Source organism: Xiphias gladius, chromosome 21, assembly GCF_016859285.1.
Source record: "Xiphias gladius isolate SHS-SW01 ecotype Sanya breed wild chromosome 21, ASM1685928v1, whole genome shotgun sequence".
Taxonomy (NCBI): domain Eukaryota; kingdom Metazoa; phylum Chordata; class Actinopteri; order Istiophoriformes; family Xiphiidae; genus Xiphias; species Xiphias gladius.
The window spans coordinates 10,967,473-10,986,160 of record NC_053420.1 but is presented as its reverse complement, the minus strand read 5'-3'; the positions used below and the strand labels follow the sequence as shown (position 1 = coordinate 10,986,160).

The 18,688-nt window shown below is 42.4% G+C and overlaps 3 protein-coding genes across 5 annotated transcripts in view; 1 reads left to right on the top strand and 2 right to left on the bottom strand.

Annotated features, from left to right (window-relative positions):
- The window catches only part of necab3 (N-terminal EF-hand calcium binding protein 3), a gene marked incomplete at its 5' end in the record, with an annotated part of 34,173 nt that extends 33,489 nt beyond the window's left edge, over positions 1-684 (bottom strand). Inside the window, one exon of the mRNA XM_040158994.1 lies at positions 655-684. Within this exon, the coding sequence (XP_040014928.1) occupies positions 655-684 (30 nt within the window). The remainder of the gene's footprint in view (positions 1-654) is intronic.
- A 1,592-nt stretch (positions 685-2,276) lies between these two features.
- Positions 2,277-10,009, top strand: rbck1 (RanBP-type and C3HC4-type zinc finger containing 1). Of its 2 annotated transcripts, none has more exons than XM_040115853.1 (12): positions 2,277-2,420; positions 3,448-3,592; positions 3,949-4,045; positions 4,502-4,700; positions 4,854-4,999; positions 5,138-5,311; positions 5,885-6,045; positions 6,271-6,367; positions 7,069-7,248; positions 7,349-7,447; positions 8,145-8,288; positions 8,425-10,009. In XM_040115853.1, exons 3-12 carry the CDS (start codon positions 4,019-4,021, stop codon positions 8,503-8,505), a joined length of 1,308 nt encoding a protein of 435 aa, XP_039971787.1. In that variant the 5' UTR covers positions 2,277-2,420; positions 3,448-3,592; positions 3,949-4,018; the 3' UTR covers positions 8,506-10,009. The 2 variants fall into 2 exon arrangements, with proteins under 2 accessions (XP_039971787.1, XP_039971788.1); XM_040115854.1 differs by lacking the exon at positions 2,277-2,420 and adding an exon at positions 2,717-2,996.
- A 1,109-nt stretch (positions 10,010-11,118) lies between these two features.
- tbc1d20 (TBC1 domain family, member 20) lies at positions 11,119-18,561 on the bottom strand. Of its 2 annotated transcripts, none has more exons than XM_040158810.1 (8): positions 18,407-18,561; positions 16,784-16,969; positions 16,526-16,606; positions 15,592-15,778; positions 15,195-15,296; positions 14,256-14,397; positions 13,617-13,795; positions 11,119-13,394 (listed from the first exon to the last, which is right to left on the bottom strand). In XM_040158810.1, exons 2-8 carry the CDS (start codon positions 16,881-16,883, stop codon positions 13,130-13,132), a joined length of 1,056 nt encoding a protein of 351 aa, XP_040014744.1. In that variant the 5' UTR covers positions 16,884-16,969; positions 18,407-18,561; the 3' UTR covers positions 11,119-13,129. The 2 variants fall into 2 exon arrangements, with proteins under 2 accessions (XP_040014744.1, XP_040014743.1); XM_040158809.1 differs by lacking the exon at positions 18,407-18,561 and adding an exon at positions 17,264-17,981.
- Between the last annotated feature and the right edge of the window lie 127 nt (positions 18,562-18,688).

Here is an 18,688-nt window from a genome sequence, read left to right as displayed (position 1 = left end):
TTTATTCAGCCGACTTAATACTGTAGGGGACTGCCGCGGCAGTATGAGACAGCTCTCTCCCGGCTTTAAATACAAAATTAGAATTCTCCAGTCAAAATCTGTCAGCTCTCCCGGTGGAATAATTGGGCAACCTACAGGCAGGAACAAGATTTCCACTGTCTGCTCAGTGTTTCGCCTAAACCGAAGCACAGTGGAAAGACACAAAGAAAAATGAATATGGTAAAACGAGACAATGAACAGACAAGTATGGTAATCAAAGGCAACGTGTCCTTGTCTGGGTTTAGAGTATTTAGTATTTCTCAACACCGTAATCTCCTACACAGGCTTATTTAGACAATTCAACGTAGTTATGTTCCTGAGCAGGTGTGCCTGTTAGACTGTTTCTGCTCTTACAACAGAAAAAACTCAAGGTTGAAGACTACACGTCGAGGGACTCTGGTGCCGTGCTCCTCTCAGGGACCGTGTGCGCACCGCGGTACAGTGACATTTTTTACAAAAACATGAGTAATGTGCTCTTGTTCAGACACGGCTGTCTGTGCTCTGCATTAGTGACAGAGCAGGCAGAAAGCTGTCAGTTAGTGGGCGCTCAGATTTTGGACACATCAGTGGCCGGCTAACCCAGCACGAGACAGTATGTGATGGACGGATAATTACTCTGCTGATGGGTAGCCTCTGCTGCAGTGTTGTAGGTTAATCAGGCAGCAGGTGTTATTGGTTTAAGCTCCAGTTGGGGTAAGTGCATCTGTGCGCACGGATGTGTGAAATTACGTGTGTGTGTGTGTGTGTGAGAGAGAGAGATAAAGAGAAGTGCTCAAAACACTCAAACGCAACACTCAAAAATCAAGAATCAGACGAATAAAAAAGAACATGATACAATGCTAAAGAGATCAAGTTTAATCTTTGTAATATTTTTTATAAAAGATTTTCTTAGTGTTTTATGTGTGTGTGTTTCTGGTGTGTAATGTTACATTAAGCTTTTGAAAGATCAGAGCTGAGTGTTTGTGTGTGTGTGTGTGTGTGTGTGTGTGTGTGTGCGTGCAACATAAAGAGGAGAACCCCCAGCAGCCCCTAAAACTGTCTGACTGCGAGAGCTTAATTTATCATGCAGAGGCAGCAGCTGCAGAGCTTCCTACTTTGCTCTGACACACACACACACACACACGCACACGCACACACACACACATGCACATACACACGCACACACATGCACACACAGCCAAATACTGTATCATCTTGAGGTGTGTGATGTGGGTATAAGAGAGAGGAACAGCTGATAAAAACAAATCTCTTTTCACTCTCATGGCATTTTCTAGAAAGAAACAAGCAAAGGGTCAAAACTACAACTACACCCTGTCTTTAAACTGCACTATAGGTCACCCGTACATTTTTCCACCCTTTCCGATTTCGCGCAGTTCTAATGTATTTTGACTTCTCACGGCGCATATCTCGAGACACTGAGGATGCTTTTAACACTACTGACACGAATAGCGGGAGCACCAACAGTCTGCTGGATAAATACCACCTGTCACGGTGATACGTGAGTAAGAGAGTCGATGCACTCACATCATGAAATATAGTGAGCCCCTGCCCGGTGCTGTGCAGCGGGTGCTGCTGCTGCGGGTGCTGCTGCTGCTGCTGCTGAGCCCGAAGACGCTTCTGTTTGGCCGACTGCAGGCACATGGTGATCATCTCCGTGCACGCCAGCATCTCTGCACGCGTCGCGACACACCGTTCTTGAATGGAGCCGGATCGCTCGGAGGCGGCGGAGGCCGAAGCGCACGGTGTGGGTTTCAGGGGAGGCGCGGGAGACGTGTCAAGTCAGAGCTGGCAGGCGCGGACCCGGGGACGCTCTGCAACTTTGTGGTGCGCCGCCGAGCAGGGGGCTGCCGGCCCCTCCTCGCCGGAGCCGCCGTGATTGGCTCGTTCGTCTGCGCCGTGCATCTGGATGGTGAAGCGTTAACTTCATCGGGACCGACGGCTCCAAAGCCTCTGAAAAGCCTTTGTCTTTATCAGTGGACACCCTACATTTAAAGGCTATACAAGCTTTGTATTCAAAACCACAAGTGACTTACTGACATTAATACAAATTCAATGTAACCTCTTATGACGGGCATCTTGTGGTTGAGGTCACATATACAGTCAGCCCGATTCCTTCGCATTAAGTCAAAGTTGAACGTTGTCAAATTCCGGCAGGCCAACTTTGGACAGACACTGCCACCTGCCGGAGCTTGGAGGTCACGGTTGGGCCCTTTTAGAAACACGACATTGAATCCGGATTATATTCCACCGCGTTGGTTTTGCCCCTTAACGTAGTTTTATGCCGACACTGCTGAGCTGAAGTGGAGGCTTTGAACCCGAAGAGGACTGTGAGCAGGGCCGTGACTGATCGGTGCAGTATTGCGCAGTGATGGGCTGAAAAAGTAAAGAAGGAAAAGGAAAACGACAGTTGGAGCAGTTAGACAGATAGAATACCAATACATTATTATATGCGTTGTTTTTTTTGTTTTTGTTTGTGTTTGTTTTTCGGTGTCTTTTGAAAATCACAATCACAGACTAGAAACTTCTCGGGGGGGGGGGCGAGGCCGAGGGGGCGGAGCTGATGCTTTTAAAGTTTCTCTTCCTGAACTCGAGTCGGTTTCACTTTCCGTTCTACCTGTCAGATCCCTGCGCCGCGGCCAGAAGACGAAGGCACGTCGTTTAGTCTCCGGCGGGCCCCATATTTCGCCCCCCCCCCCATCTCTCTCTCTCGCTCTCTATCTCTCTCTCTTTCCAGTTGGACCTTGTAAACCACCTTTCTTCCCGGGGAGCGTCCAGGGCGAGCGACCGCCGCAACACGACCCGAGAGAGAGAGAGAGAGTGTTGGGTGGGAAAACCGGTCAAACCAGCAGCCGCGTTTGGTCAAAACTGCGATGTTTGCGCGATACGTGTTGTGTTACCGGTCGTTTCAGGCGTAATCATGGCCTCTGAGGTGGCGCCGCAAGTCAGTTTGAAAGAGGGTGAGCAGCCGAACTTGGTTTCGATTTTGGTGCGAGGGATCTGAACTAATTTCATTTCACGTGCTCCTTTATACGAGACCAGCCATTTCATTAACTCCGTCTCCGCGAAAAGAATACGTTTTTATATGTGTCACTGTTTATTATTTAATTCTGCCACAAGTGTGTCTGGGGGAAGTGAAAGTCCTCAGTACATTGTTTTGATTGAAACTGTAGTTTTCTCTAGTAGTAAATTCTACCAAATTAAAGGATAGTCAGATGTAACAAGTCCTTCTTTTTCCTTTGGAGCATTTTTAACACGTGTGAGGATGATATAGAGAGAAAACTGTAGACCGTGTACTACATATAATACACAAAACAGTGCCATCCAATGGTGACTGCCGTCCGTAAGACATTGAGCGTGCTGATAAAGAGTGACTTGAGCATATGAACTCTTCCCTTGCTCCCCTTGCAGCCGAGGAACTCGCCCTCTCTCTGAGTGAAGCCCTTAGCAGTGGGAACTGCCAAGAAGCCGTCAAGCTGTGCCAGAGGCTGTCGCAACTTTCTGTTCCAGTGTCCGTCAGTATCAGCAGTCAGGCCTACTCTCAGGACTCCATAAGGTGGGACACACAACTGTGTGTGTGGGCACGTGTCCGTGTGCGACTTTCCTTTCCTTGGCCACATGTTTTCAGAATCGGAGAACCGTAAGCCTTGTGGCTTGTGGGGAAACGTTTCCCTCCGTTTGGGGGGGGGGGGTGTTTGTTTCTAGGGTGAGAGCTGGGATGACGTAATGGATAAGAGTTGGGGAGTGAAGGTCAAGTATGCCCAAAAGAAATGAATGGAAAAAAAAAAAAGTGTGTGCATGCCTGGCTGGGTGTCCGTGTGTGGTCACTTGATGGAAAATTTGATTCTGTTACGCAATAAGCAGAAAAAAATAACGCAAGGCTGACAGGTTCTATGGTTTCCTGCTCTATAGGTTGAGGGTCGGCGTGGAGGACGCTCAGTCAGATACCTACATCCCAGTGACCGTTTTGGTTTCCGCTGGTATGACAATTGCACAGCTTAAAGACAAGGTACTGATGTGAAAGCAATTTTTGATTGAATTAACATAATATTTTACCAGCCTGTAATACCTCATCACTGTTATACACTGTAAACACTAAACTGAGCCATGATCTAGTATTTCTGATCTTTTACCTGTTGCTTGTCTGTTTCCTGTGTATTGTTGTCAAACAAACATATAGCATACGATAGTAGTCGATAGTAGGTCAAAGGCCGTTCGTTACTGTGTTAAAAGTTTTATTTTTCAAATGCAATTCTTTATGGCATGACGTTCTGTAATATACAGATTTTTTTTTTTGTGTGGCTTTATTTAAATGCATGTACATGAACACTGGCACAAATACAGTGCATACACACTTCGAGCTCCCATCAGTCATGATCACAAGTGGGAATCATTTTTCCTCTAAACCCATGGAACATCACAGCTGTATCGAATGACCTGCCCATCGCTGATTTCACCTTCACAGATCAGCCACGACTTTGGGTTCCACCCTTTGTTGCAGCGCTGGGTGATCGGCAAGCGTTTGGCTCAGGACCGGGAGACGCTGTACAGCCACGGTGTCCGTCAGAGCGGAGACCAGGCTTTCCTGTTCGTCCTCTCCGCCCATGCCGCGCACCTCACGCGGCATCAACACAAACTGGACCAGGAGCAGCAACGCATAGAGGGTCAGTAGCAAACACACACACACACACACACTTCAATACCCAGCCCTAGACAGGAAATGTTTTTCTGTTATCGATATCATTGATCTCCAGTGCAATTTACAAGTCAACTTGCAGGTTAAACAGAAGTTTTATGGAGGGATAATCTATTCTTAGGCATTGTGGAGTCTATGCAGCTTTTTCCCAGAGGGCTGAGCGGAGGTGGTGGTGAGAAGACAGATCCTCCTCCAGAGCCTCAACACATTTGTCTTCCTCCTAAACCCCCGACTGCTCCTAAACCTGCTTTTCCTCCTAGACCTCAGGTCAGAATACCAACTCTGTGTCAGACATTGTGTCTGCAGTGTGTCCGAGCCCGTAGGCCTGTCTATGCCGCATGTCCACGTAGTGTGTGTCCAGGGGCTGTACGAGCATGCTGTATACATCTGTGTTTGTGTTTGCAGTTGGGCTGGGCCTGTAGTATGTGCACATACGTGAACAAACCAACACGTCCTGGCTGTGAGATGTGTGGAGAGGAACGGCCAGAGGATTATGAGGTGCCTGACATCTACCAGCCAGACCAGCAGGAGATTCTACGGATTCAGCAGGAAAAGCTGGCCATGTTGCAGTATGAACAAGTAACAGCTTTTTCCGCCCGTTGTCAAATTTATATGTAAAGTTGACCTTACCCTGGTCACCCAGACTCATTGAAACATATGCCGCAGACCTGCACTACGTTGCAGCCGTAGTCTGCAGCCGTTTGTTTTTCTGAAACAAGTAAGCCGTATGTGTGTTTGTTAGCCACAGAGCTAATTTCTTGATTTATTAAAAAACCCAAAGCAAGCACTATAGAAAGTTTGGAGAGTCAAATCTGTTACTGAAACTTGAAGTTATTGGTAGTCATCTAAATGCGCTCGTTTATCGTAGCTCTCTGGTATAGAAGAGGATGTTCAATAGACAAACTAAAATGATATGGTATGTATGATAGATGCGGAACCAGTAGATGACATGCATTCTCTGCACAACCAAATGCAATGATGCGTGGAAAAGTAAAAGCAACACTACCAGAGTAGAGTCCGTAAAAACTTCAGAGATGCTCATTTCAACAGTCTTCAGCGGTTTCACTTTCTATTTTCTGGAGACACAGGATTATGACGTTTTATAATGAGTCATCACAATTTGTCGTGAATCTCCCCTACTGGGTAATCAAGGGAAGGCAGGCGGAACGAGAGAGGAACTACTGGAACTTGTTGGCGACAGAAGACCTGAACCTGATCCCCAATGCCACAGAGACAGACTGTCCCATCTGCTTCTCTAATCTGGAGCCAGGAGAGGGCATTGTCCTCAGAGAGTGTTTGCACACCTTCTGCAGGTCAGACAGGAAACAGCTCTGAACCACTCTATATGACATACAAGTGATAAACGTATTCAGTCTGCTTTCTTAAAGTCTACACTGCCCATATATATGAAATTATTTGCAAAATGTCAAAAGGTTAATATTTTATGCATTTCCACATTTGTATTGTTCTTATCTGTGTGTGTGTGTGTGTATGTTTGTGTGTGTGTGTGCGTGTGTGTGTGTGTGCCATTTGTTCAGGGAGTGTCTAAAAGGGACAATAGTGAACAGTCAAGACGCTGAGGTGTCGTGTCCTGACAATTGTGACAGCAAGCTCCTGGACCGTGAAATCAGAGCGGTGAGACGGGAGAGCAAGAACCTTTAGAATCCAAAAGTTGATGGGAAACTTTAGCCTACACCATCAATTAATAATAATCCAGACAATCACATGAAATGATTGTGACCACATTTTCATTTCAGTTCACATAGTATTCACACATTAGCTTGTGACAATGTAGGCCTAATATAGAATTACTGATCTGATTGGTCAGACTTATTACAAATTCAATGGCTTCTTATTCTTTTTCAAACCCTCCTATAACCTCCTATATAAGAACTTGTTAAAAAAAAAAGTTCGGAATAGAAGTTTAGTAAGGCGAGGTTTTTTCTGTCATCCATAGAGGAACATGTGACATAAAAGCACATGCATGTTGCTTATTGGTAATCCTACATTTTAAGAAAATATAAAAAAAAAAAAGATTTTTATCTCATAACGTGAACAACGGAACAACAGCGTATGGCATACTGTACCTGGGTAGCAAATGTTCAACAATAGGACAATGGGGATGAATCTACAGTACATTAAGCTGTAGACATTTACTCAAATGTCAGTGCTGCACATTTTAAAGTCATGTTGCAAAACACCTTATCAACCAAAGCACGCTCTGACAAGTAGGGGGTCCTTTATTTCCTTCACGTAAAGGTGAGAGCCATACAGTATGTGCACTCTCACGCTTTCTCTGCCTCTGCTATTGTTAAACTGCATGGTCCCGGACGCAGCTGCTCACAGAAGATGAGCACCAGCGGTTTCTGGAGTTGCGTCTGAGCATCGCGGAGAGCCGCACAGAGCACAGCTTCCACTGTCAGACCCCCAACTGTCGAGGATGGTGCGTCTACGAGGACGAAGTCGACGAGTTCCACTGTCAACTCTGCGACGAAACCAACTGCATTCTCTGCAGGGTAGCTTTGTCACATTTCTTACATTAACCGAGGAAGGGTTTCTTTTGTGTATGGTAGGAGTACAAGAACCAAACGCATGAGATGTTGCGTGTGTTTTCAGGCCATCCACACAGACATGAATTGTAAGGACTACCAGGATGACCTGCGCATCCGAGCAGAGAACGACCAGGCGGCTCAGCAAACTAAGCTGATGCTAGAGGTAGGTCGGCCTTAACGCTCTGAGCGATAGCGCAGTATGTCCACATGCAGAGCTGATGACATTAGACAATAAACAGGCATGCACTCCCTGGTGCTCGTAGATCAGTGTGGATCAGGAAGCAAATGCAAGCTTTTGTTTTTTTTTATCATTTCCATTCATTGTAAGCAAAAGAGCGTACTGCTTCCTGTGCAGCACTACAGTTTTGAACTTTTATAGTTAATATTTTACTTTGAAAAAGTAATCCCATAGAGTTTTAATTTATTTTAGCTTGTCTAGTGTCCTGTGAATATTCGATGATTATTCATGAATAAAAACAGATGTGTGTGTATTGCTTGAACTGAAGCTTGCCTTCCAGGTTACTTCTTTATCTGTGAACCCAGTTAAACTGGGAGGACTGATGGGAGTGTCTGTTTTCTTCAACACGAATTATGAAGTCTTTCATCTCCAAGTTTAACTGTAAAGTAGCTTTTGAAACCGTTTCTGACTGAATAAGTTAGACAAATACTTTATATTTCAATTGCACCAAGAACACCTCAGGCTCTGAGTTCTTAACTCAGAACTGTTTAATGTTGCTCTTTTTGTGTAATTGTTAAAATCCCCATCAAGCATCTTGGACTGCGCTTTTTGTACTACGCGTGTTATTCGGTGTTGATCATCTGAGTAGTTGTATTTTTTTTTATTTTTTTTTTCTCTATAGAGCATGCTGCAGAATGGGGAGGCCATGAAATGTCCACGGTGCGACGTCATTGTCCAGAAAAAAGATGGCTGCGATTGGATCTGCTGTTTGATGTGCAAGACAGAAATCTGCTGGGTCACCAAGCAAGCTCGCTGGGGACCAAATGTGAATACAGACGCACATTCAGAGCTCGACAAACACATTTCCATGCAGTGTTGGTTCAGAGTTGAGGACAGTTACCATACCTTGTGTTTGAGCCCTGCATCTGACTTTTTTTTTCTTTTTCTTTTTTTTTTTACAGGGCAGTGGCGACATATCAGGTGGCTGTAGATGTCGAGTCAATAATCAGCCTTGCCATCCCAACTGCCAGAACTGCCACTGAGGGAAGCACACCGATGAACACATACGATAGCATGCGGCTGCGAGCGCACACACTGTCTCAAGACATGCAGACCTCAGCCGATGCTTAGGCCTCTGGCTTAAAGCTGGCTGCATTCGTGCGCTCGTTTGATTTATTATGCTGACTTTCAGCACTGATTTCAGTGAAACGGTGAGAGGACACGGTACACCTGTAGTCCTGCCGCTGAGGCACACCTTTCTTCAAAGGTGCGGTTACCACACGGAAAACTAATACACACTAGCCAGGCAAACCGCAGGCCGTAGCTTCTACATCTCTGCAGCTGAGAATGTCAACCGCCAATGGGAGAAAATAAGCTTTACTGGGATCCTCTGCTATAATAATACCTTTTGGTGCCGAATATCCGCTTAATACACATTTTGACCTCTGGCTAACTGCTTTCATCACAGTTCGGTTTGACGTGACAGTTACGGCATCGTGTTTCACTCAAGTTTTCGCTTCAACTCAAAACTTGTACTTTGATCAGTCAAGCAAACCAAAATAACATGTTTAACCTTTCTAGACAGACATGCGATGAAAGGCTTATACTCGAAAACAGTACAGTCCATAAATAGGGAATTTCCTTTGTTCTTGTCCTGTGTGAAGTGCAGCTGCAACGATTTAACTGCAGCTACCAACGATATTCATTCATGAGTAACCTTTTTTTTTTTTTTGGGTCTGCCTAACTTAACTAACCAGAAGGTTTTATGAAGTTGTAACTGATGTAATGTAGGTGGAACATTAATGATGAAAATTAGGGATTTGTAGTGGGAACTGTAAGCAATGGAATTTCGCTCAGTCGACTTATCATAGTGTGGTGAAGGATGCTGTTTTAAGTTTTTACATTGAATGAGTGTGTTCATAATGTAAAACAAGTTGCTCTGATGCAGTTTATGACTTTAATCTATCAGGTTTGAAATATGGCAAGGTGGACAAATAGTGATGCTGTATATTTGTCAGGTATTCAGATCTTTATCTGTAGTTGTTAAGTGTTCATTCCTCAAGACTTACAGTAACCAATGCACTATATTGTATACAATATATTTTGTTTATGTGTTGTATCTACGGTATAAAGTTAGCTGGTTTTCACCATTGCTTGAAACGTGTCTTTATATAATTTTTGTTAATTTATCCTCAGTCCTGTCATTAGATAAAATTCACAACCTGGGCCTTTTAGAGGAAGTTGGTCTCTGGTGCCCGAGCAGCAAAATGCAAGCAGCCATTTTAAATAGGCAATTTCCAAAAAAAATATGTATATATTTTTTTTTAGCCTTGACAAAAACCAAGGTACTGTATAATGGTCATTTTTGAACAAGTCAGACTTTGCACAGCATACATCAGTCTTAGTTACACTTTATCAAGCCTAGCTCAACGGTCATCAGGCTAAACTGTCCTTTATCTGCATTTTTGTTTTTTCTTAATTTTTTGGTACTACTTGTGAACTACACAGTAGAGATTGTGAGTTTAATATTAAAAATATGCACCATAATCATATGAGCGTACATTCATTGCTTATTGAAACAATGAATGTATTTAAAAGTGATTTATTTATTTAAAAGCCATTACGCTCCCCTTACGAGCACTGCACTCTGGCATTACTGGAAGACAATGAAATGCCAGCGTTAATCTTAAAGTACAACTGAAATTAACAAAATACGACTGAGGTTGATGGAGTATTGCTGAGTCTGACACAAGTGTAGGTGTAGCTGATGATGTAGTGATGAAGCTGACGAAAGGATAGCTGAAGGTAAAAGGATAGCTAAAGCTCAAAGATGTTGAACTAATCCTGGTAAATACAGATTAGGCTGAATGAAGTTCGGCAAAGCTCTACAAATGTAAACTGAAACATCAGGTTTGTCCTAAAATGGTCAAGATACCATTTTTGAGGAAATGTAAAATTGACCAGTATGTTTAATAGTATTAATCAGTTTAACTACACATGGAAAAAACAAATAGTTAGATGGAATTCTTTGAAGGTTCAGGTGGGTCTTCCTAATCTGAAAAATGTCTTTGCTGTATCAAAATAGTGTACGTTAATGTCCCTCTCCAGTCAAAAACGTCTTTTGCTTTTTGTTACTTTGGACGTTTGAGCTTCACTGTGTCGATTCATGTATGTGCAGAGTTTGACTCTACAAGGCCGCTTTCACCCTCATCTGCTGAAGGAGGAGAGCTCCTCTGTGCTCCCCTTCAAGTTTCACAACCAGTTAAGAAGCTAATCGTGGTCCGATATACAACTTACACAAGTGTGATGTAGAAACCATAAACCTCCACTGCACAAACACAGAATAGACCTTTCAGTGACGTAGGAGACATATCGTGGCCGGCACTAACATTTCTGAAACTTTTGAGAAAAAGAAAAAACACTATTACATATTCACAGATTCTGGCTTTTTCAATGAGGAAGATTGGATGTCATGTTTTAAAATGTTTTGGGGGAAAACTATATTGGGCACAAATTATTATTACAATTAGTACAAGAGTATGTTAATGTCTTAGATACTTTTAAAACTGTCAAAACGTAACCATGTTACTAGGAACAAAAAAGTTAGTTTACACATTGATGTGTAACTGTGTCAAAACAAATACACTGACCATTTTCACAGTAGTTTATTAGCATTCTCTTGTACAACTTTACATTAGTATGACAGTGTCATTATAACAAAATAAACACAAAAGGCAGATAAATCATTTAGTGCAATGAAAATAAATGAGAACCACTGAGTGTAGATACATGGTGCTTTAAAAATACTGCTGAACAGATATACTATCAGGCACCTCAGAGCGTCTCTGGACATGTTCCAGGTCACCTTCAGTTTTTCCTCTCTTACTAGCTGAATCAGTAGTTCACTGCAAAGGCAATAAATCGAATGACCATAATATAGGAATGGGATAGCCAGGTGTTCAGTGCCTACTATACAGTAGCAAAACAGATTTCCTCAATACGTCGCTTTAATTGCTCCCATGATACGTTTTTGGTCGACTGGTTTTTGTGCCGTCCAATGCAGGTGACTACAACCCAGTTAATTTTGAAGATTTCTGTTGAGCAAAAGACAAAGATTTCAGACAATCCAAATTAGTTACTAACAAACTATTTGCTAAGTGTTGTCTGTTAAGATTTGGGTATTCAGTGCCATACCACTGACACATATGCAATCCCCTATTTAAAATACGTGACTGAACGAAAATGACAGGAACATTGGAATGAGCTGGACTGCCCCTGAAATGCAAATGCTGTTTATTGTACACTCTCAACAATCAAATTTTCTAAATGGTGTGTTTTCAAATAAAGGTTAAGTCATGTTTAAAACATAAATGTTGGAAAGTATTAATTTAAAGGCTCAGGCGCTTTTTCTGACAGTAGCACCTTTCCAGTAGGAGTGAGCAAAGCACCCACCAAACTAATTCTAAAAAGTGATTTTACAAAGCTAATGCAGTCAGTGCAAACTGGGTCCCCCACAGCGCCAACCCAAAGACTACAGTATCCACTTCATTTCACTTTCTATTTATCCCAGCTCTGATATTTTCTGCTACCAGGCATTGAGTGATTGAGTGAGTGTGTTAACTATGAGGCGAGATCTAATCGTCTACTTCAGAAAAAGTGAAGCAGGAAACATACACTAGTTATTTGGGGCAATGAAACAGACATATTTTTAAGGTTGCACAACCAAACAATTGAGTAAGTAGGTAAATGGAAAAGCTCCAGTGACACCATTTCAGTACGGTTGATTTTTACGTCCTGGACTGTGAAAGCTGTACCGCAATCTGGGCCTAATCCTCAGATTTAAGTTTTGAGATACAAAATTAAGTCTCAAGCAGGCTACAATACATTTACTTTGATTACACCATTAACATTTTGACCCCAACAGTGATCCAAAACTAAAATGTGTAGTCAAAGGTGACAACTTTTGAAATGGGACAAAATGACATATAAACATGATAAAATGGTGACCTTAAAAAGTGCCTGTGTGACATGACCAGATTTCTATACAGATTCGGGTACCTATAAATTAAGAAACAGTAAATTATACAAAGAGAGGCTTCTACCAATCCTCTATTTGGTCTTAGTCCAGGTTTCAATTAGATAACAAATGGGTTGCGCGCACGCACACACACACACACACACACACACGTCTCATACATTCAACTCAGCTCTCTTAATTGGCAGCAGTTTGTTTGAAGTGCAGTGAGTCCACCAAGCATAAATCTCTGTGAGCATAACTCAATATCAGATTATCCTAATACCAAATATAAATAAACTTTAATAATGACACCATCAATAGTAGTTCTTAGAAATACAGTCTCTTCATTATAACAGGATGGATTCTTCATTTCAGAACACTGGCAGCTGTAACTTACACTGCTGCATGCTCTTCAGGAGTGATGAAACAGACCCTTAGCAGGGGCCTCAGATCCCCTATATAGAGTAGGATGTTTAGTGACATCCTAGAATATGAAAGATGAGCGTTAACTGGTTCAGTTTAGAGAGTACACTCCAGACAATGTTATTGACTGCAGGGTTTGTGGTTTAAGGGGCTCTTGGAAACAGACCCACCACCTAGATTCAGTCAAGGACAGGTGAGTTAGTGTGTAGGGGTAAAGGAGGAACAGTTCAAGGAAACAGGTCCAATTTTGGGGCCCACTCCAAGGCGGTGTTGACCACAGCGAGAGCTGCTGCCCCCAAAGCCACTGTCAGACCCATGACAGCCAGCCGAACAAACCGCCGTGCTGCTGAAGGCTGAGCCACTGCTACTACCGAGCTGGCTGCTGAGCTGTCCAGCGCAGCCTGTTTTTGTCTGCGTCGGCGACGGAGAACAGAGTCCGGTCGCTGTTGTGTGGACGCAAGGTCAAAGTCCTTAAAGGTAGAGGTTGCCATGCTTAGGAGGTAAACGGACAGATACATAGAGAGAGACCAAGACAGAAAGAAAATGAAATGGTTAATGAAAGAACGGTGAGTAATCAGGGTTGAGAAGTAGAAGAAACTTAAATATGAATATTACAGTTCATAACAACAGTGTGCGAATGTAGAAGCAGAGAAATAAAATATAAGCAAGTAATGTTTTGTAAGGGTAAGGTAGTGAACCTAAAGAGAAAAGTACCTTTCATGTGAGGCAGCTTCTTTAGCCAGTTCAGAAGGAGGAAACTGGACAAAAAGGTCTCCTGCTCGGCTGATGAGTGTCTCATATGGCAGATCCTGGGGAATCTGAGACAGCAGGTGATGAACCATAGCCATGTCGCATTCACACTCCAACACCTCCTCTTCTCTGTACAGTACGATCTGCAACACAGGTACAAATAACATACAGGCACTTTTGTCATTCAAAGGGCCACAATGGTAAAATTGTATCAGAGATACAAGGATTGAGAATGAACTATTTTACATTATATATACACACACACACACATACACAGTCTCGATCTGATGTTAGGGTTTTACACAGCTGCAGTGATCTAATTGTACAGGGATGGACTTGTAGAGGTCATGGGGACGGAGCAACCTATGAATTTGTCATCACACAACCCTCACAATAGGCAAATAGGCCTCTCCACAGTGACAATGCTGTCCATGTTGAGCAAAGCCTTACAATAAAAGATACATCAAAGGGTAACTGTTGGCCTCTGGTTCACATATCAATAAACGAAGCTTATATACATGTCATTGCCTTTGGAAATTTTTTATTGATTCAACAGACTTAAATCATGTATTGTAATTGAAGTGCTGATCATAGGGAACTCACCACAGCAGCAAAGTAGATGGGCATCAGTGGATGGCAGGCCAAGAAGAAGTCATACAACCGGACAACATGGCGGAAGTCAGACAGGACATGGCCAAACCAGGTGATCAGCCAGCTAAGAGCGAAGACTGTACCCACCTCAGCCCTAAGAATCAAAACATGGCAGAGATCTTCTTACATCAGCACACAAAACTGTGATGTTTTCTTGTGCTCCAGGTACAATATAGCACTTAAGACCAAAACGTATTGGAGATTATAGCTATGCTTTCGGAACTGGAACTGAAAGTCAGATATAGAGGACAACTGACACGTTAGCCTTCCAAGTTGGAGGACTTAATGACTTCTGTTCGTAAGTCTTTACAGAAGTAACTTGAGCTGTCATAATAGGATCAGAGTGCTGTAAAAGTACAGTCTTCCTTCACTAAAAACATTACCATCATCTTCTGATTTGAGCATGCTGATGTTTAATGTTAACCTTGTAATATCTTTTTCCAAGTTGTTTTAAAAAAACTTGGAAGAGGATATTGCTATATGTGTGTCACAAAGTTAGAGGATACAGCCAAACCTAATGGCTGTAAACCAATTTAAAATGAATACATCATTTATTAAAAATTCTATGTGAAATTTTACGTGAAAGTAATGAAATTATAAAAATGAAATGTCCAAGTTCAGGACAAAAGATTCTGGTGTAAATAATTTATAGAGCAGATACAAATGGTATTAAGTTTTCATAACCACAGGGCAAGCACTGTTTAAGCATTTTAATACTCTCAACATTGAGCTTTAGTTACAACTGCCTTATATGGAAAATTGCTGTATGTTCCTACTACATAATAAAGCTCTGCTGAATTTTTCAATTTGCAAAGCTTCATATCTTACAGATAAACTGATGGAAAATAATTTGATTTGAACCGTTGTCACTAAAATAGCAGAGAGCCTTACTGTTGCATGAAGTCATGCACCTCTGGGTTGACCCTCTCAATGATGGGCATCAAATAATTAAGAATATGTTTTGTGTTGTCCATGGTGGGATCCATGAAGTCCCTGAGAAAGAGGGCAACAGAGAGAGTTATTTTAGAGTGCACAATAAGTCCATTGTTAAAGAAGGGAGGAAGGAAGGGAGGGAGGAGGGGAAAGGATATTTTTTATTCTGACGTGTCACAAAGGTAGAGAACACATAAAGAATGAAAAACTGAGATTATATATATATATATATATATATATATATATATATATATATATATATATATATATATATATATATATATATACATACATATATATACACACACACACACACACACACACACACACACACACATATATACACGGAAAGTACCTGAGGTGATGCGTGGAGAGCTTTTCCACAAGAGCAGTTGCAAGGCGCTCTCCCAGGACTAACAAGAAGGTGACAACAATGTCATGGTATCCTTGGTAGTAGTGCAGTTGGGGATTACGTTTCAGAACTCTGAGGATGATGTCAATTAGCTCTTCCTGGAGACCCTCCCTCTGCTCATCTGGCATACCTGTACAAGTCCACCAAAAAAAAATGGATAAAAAAAAAAATTCTGTTTTGTTCTGAGTAATACCAAGTACCTACATTGATTTATTTAAAATGACTTTCATTAAAAAATACAGAACTGTATATTATTACTGAGTTTTTTCCTCCAAAAAGTAACAATAATCCATCCTACAGTTTTTAATTGACGGAAAAATGGTTTGACTTCCACCTGATGAATGGATGACATCAAAGTTTGGCACAGATCAAAGTTCACCGAGATCAGAGCTTGCAGAAGCTGAAATCTCCACAGACATTTTTTCCTCCCACCAGTAACACATTCTGGGTGCAGCTCCTTCAAGTATAGTGTTAACAGATCTTGATTTAATAGGTGGGTTTATAGAAGAGCTGAAATCACTGTTTACACAGAGTCAAAAGTGGCGTTTGGCAAATTTGGCGTTGGTGTTGAACTTATTGCAACAACACTAACTGTCAACAAATTCTGAAAGAAAACTGAACTACACCCCTGAGCAAATGCAATGTGTTCTCCCTGGTTCAAAGATCGTGTGGAGAATCCCTCAATTTACAAATGGCAATTTACAAGTGGCAATATAGTATATTTAACACATTAATTTGACAGTCAAAATCTCTAGATTTGGTGATCAGGACTGGTGCACCAAAGCTTATTTGTGTGTGTCCATCTGTGGGTATCACACTCTTTCTGAGCCAGTACAGCTGACAGTAGAGTTAAACCGAGTTGTTTGTCAGTACTTACCAGGTGGGAACCTCCGCAGTGAGCGCTGGACATCCAGCAGGACCTGGTTGTAGTCCTTGTTATTCTCTCGCTCCACCGTCTCTGGACAAGACATGCCACCATTTGCACTGGTGTGTGAGTCAAATATGTGGGAGAGCTTGCACCAGCTAAGTCTCGGCATGTTTTAATAACTATCATGCATAGTGGGAAAGGAAAGGTGTTTGCAATAGCATGTAGGCGTGCAGCCTACATTACTCTGTGTGTGCAGGCGCATGCTACCTGGCTCCTGGTCCATGACCTGAAGGGGGACGTTGAGAAGACGAGGCCACACTTGACAGCGTATCTCATCAGTCAGCAGCCCTCCTTCACTGATAGCCATCCTCCTCAGAGCTGCTATATCCACCGGACTCGCGCTCAGGGCCTGTGTGATATCCGAAATTTTCCTCTTCCGCCTGGCGTCCCAGTCTGAGGCGCACAAAACACCATGTTTAACTAGCTCGCATCTGTTGACTTTTAGCTTGCAGGTGTTTTACATGCAGCGAATACATTTGCGGACGTTATGGGGGGTGGCATGATTAGCTTAGCTAACTCCAACAGACACAGGCAGTCATGTGTTTTTTGTTTTGGTTTTTTGGTGTTGTTTTTTTGGGGGGGTTTTTCATTAAAATAAAAATAGGGACTGAATTTACTCCTAAAATATCCGGAATACACGGTATGATGTCCTAAACTACAGACAGTTAACTTCGACATGACACTTACCGCTACCTTGTCTTCCATTCACTGGTGCCGAGGCACCGACACTTCTAGATTTCTTCATGTTTTTTCTCCACTTCTTGACGTTTCCTCGTTAGATACCATTACTTGCCATCCTTTGTCTGGCCAACCTCGACTTATCCCTTCGTGGCTGCCAACTGGAAGCTAGCCGCCTAATTAGCAAGGCCAGCCTCATACAAAACACGACCCGCTAGTTAGCTATTCGGTGTTAGCTAGTCACCAAGCTAACGCTACACCGCCCTGGTTCCGAAGCCGACGTTTTCAACGACACAGCCATCACCGCTCGGGCCGACTGGCAAACAGGTTCACGATTAAGAAAGCGCCGCTTAATAGCAGTAAGGTCAGACCGATGAAACGGCTACATGTTTACACTGGCTGAAGCGACCAATGGGACACGTTAGCAGTGGAGATCCTCCCTGCTCAGTCTGACTCACCGCGTAGGGTCGAGACGATGAGAGCACGGGATGGGAGGGTCACGGGGAGGAGGCGCCTACGCTCCTGTGTTTACACCGGAATTGGAATTGGAATGAGAATAATAAAGGTCGTGTGATTGATTTGTTGATGGATACAGTGGTGGGAGAGGTACTCAGACGTTTGAGAAGGAATACCACAGTGTAGAGATACAAGTTACAAACAAAGGTCCCGCGTTCGGAAACCTAAGTAAAAGTGCAACAATATTAGCATCGAAATATACTATAAAGTACTACGGAGTAAAAGTAATCATGGTGCAGCCCTGGCCCATTTCAGAATGTATATAACAGAATTATAATTATTTATGTATTCATGTGTACATCCCTTTGATTTTGAAACTTTTCCATCAAGGGATCAAATAAGCCTAATCTAATTTTTTATCTTAACCTATAATAAAACCTCCTACTTTATCTGTTGCTTTATTTATTTATTTATTTTTTATCATTAATCTGAATCTGCAAAGATTGTGGCCTACCTCAAAACTGTAACTGAGTACTTGAGTAAATGTATTTAGTTACTTTCCACCACTGGATAGATAGATAGATAGATGGATAGATAGACAGATAGATAGACAGATGGATTCGGTATACTAATCCAGTATTGGAATGTAACTAAGTACATTTACTTGAGTCCTGTACGTTACAAAGTGATACTTACCATTTGCTTTTTCTCCTCTTTTCCTCCTGAATTCTCTTCCTAACTCTCACTCTGCTGCGTTCAAGATGGAACTGTTGTACTTTTTACTTTCCCTTCCTTTGCTGTATTTGGTGTTTTCTACCGTAGTTAGACTTCATCTTCAAGGTGTCGCCTTACATGTTCAGTTTATAAAAGACAATGTGACCTGAAGAGTTGTAATTTGTGTGCATGGATTTTGATCATGTGCGTCTCGGTCACGGACGAAACCCGTACTCCAGACATTTCTAGGTGTGGTGCGTTCGT

What these genes read in the sequence shown, in the direction of transcription:
- rbck1 (XM_040115854.1), top strand. Translation starts at nt 2,957, where the DNA reads ATGGCCTCTGAGGTGGCGCCGCAAGTCAGTTTGAAAGAGG. An exon ending in CTTTTCCTCCTAGACCTCAG is followed by an intron (nt 5,000 to 5,137) that starts GTCAGAATACCA and finishes TTGTGTTTGCAG; the next exon opens with TTGGGCTGGGCCTGTAGTAT. An exon ending in TGGACCGTGAAATCAGAGCG is followed by an intron (nt 6,368 to 7,068) that starts GTGAGACGGGAG and finishes TCCCGGACGCAG; the next exon opens with CTGCTCACAGAAGATGAGCA.
- tbc1d20 (XM_040158809.1), bottom strand. Translation starts at nt 17,321, where the DNA reads ATGAAGAAATCTAGAAGTGTCGGTGCCTCGGCACCAGTGAATGGAAGA. An exon ending in ACTGCGGAGGTTCCCACCTG is followed by an intron (nt 15,779 to 16,525) that starts GTAAGTACTGAC and finishes GGACTTGTACAG; the next exon opens with GTATGCCAGATGAGCAGAGG. An exon ending in GTGCATGACTTCATGCAACA is followed by an intron (nt 14,398 to 15,194) that starts GTAAGGCTCTCT and finishes TTTGATTCTTAG; the next exon opens with GGCTGAGGTGGGTACAGTCT.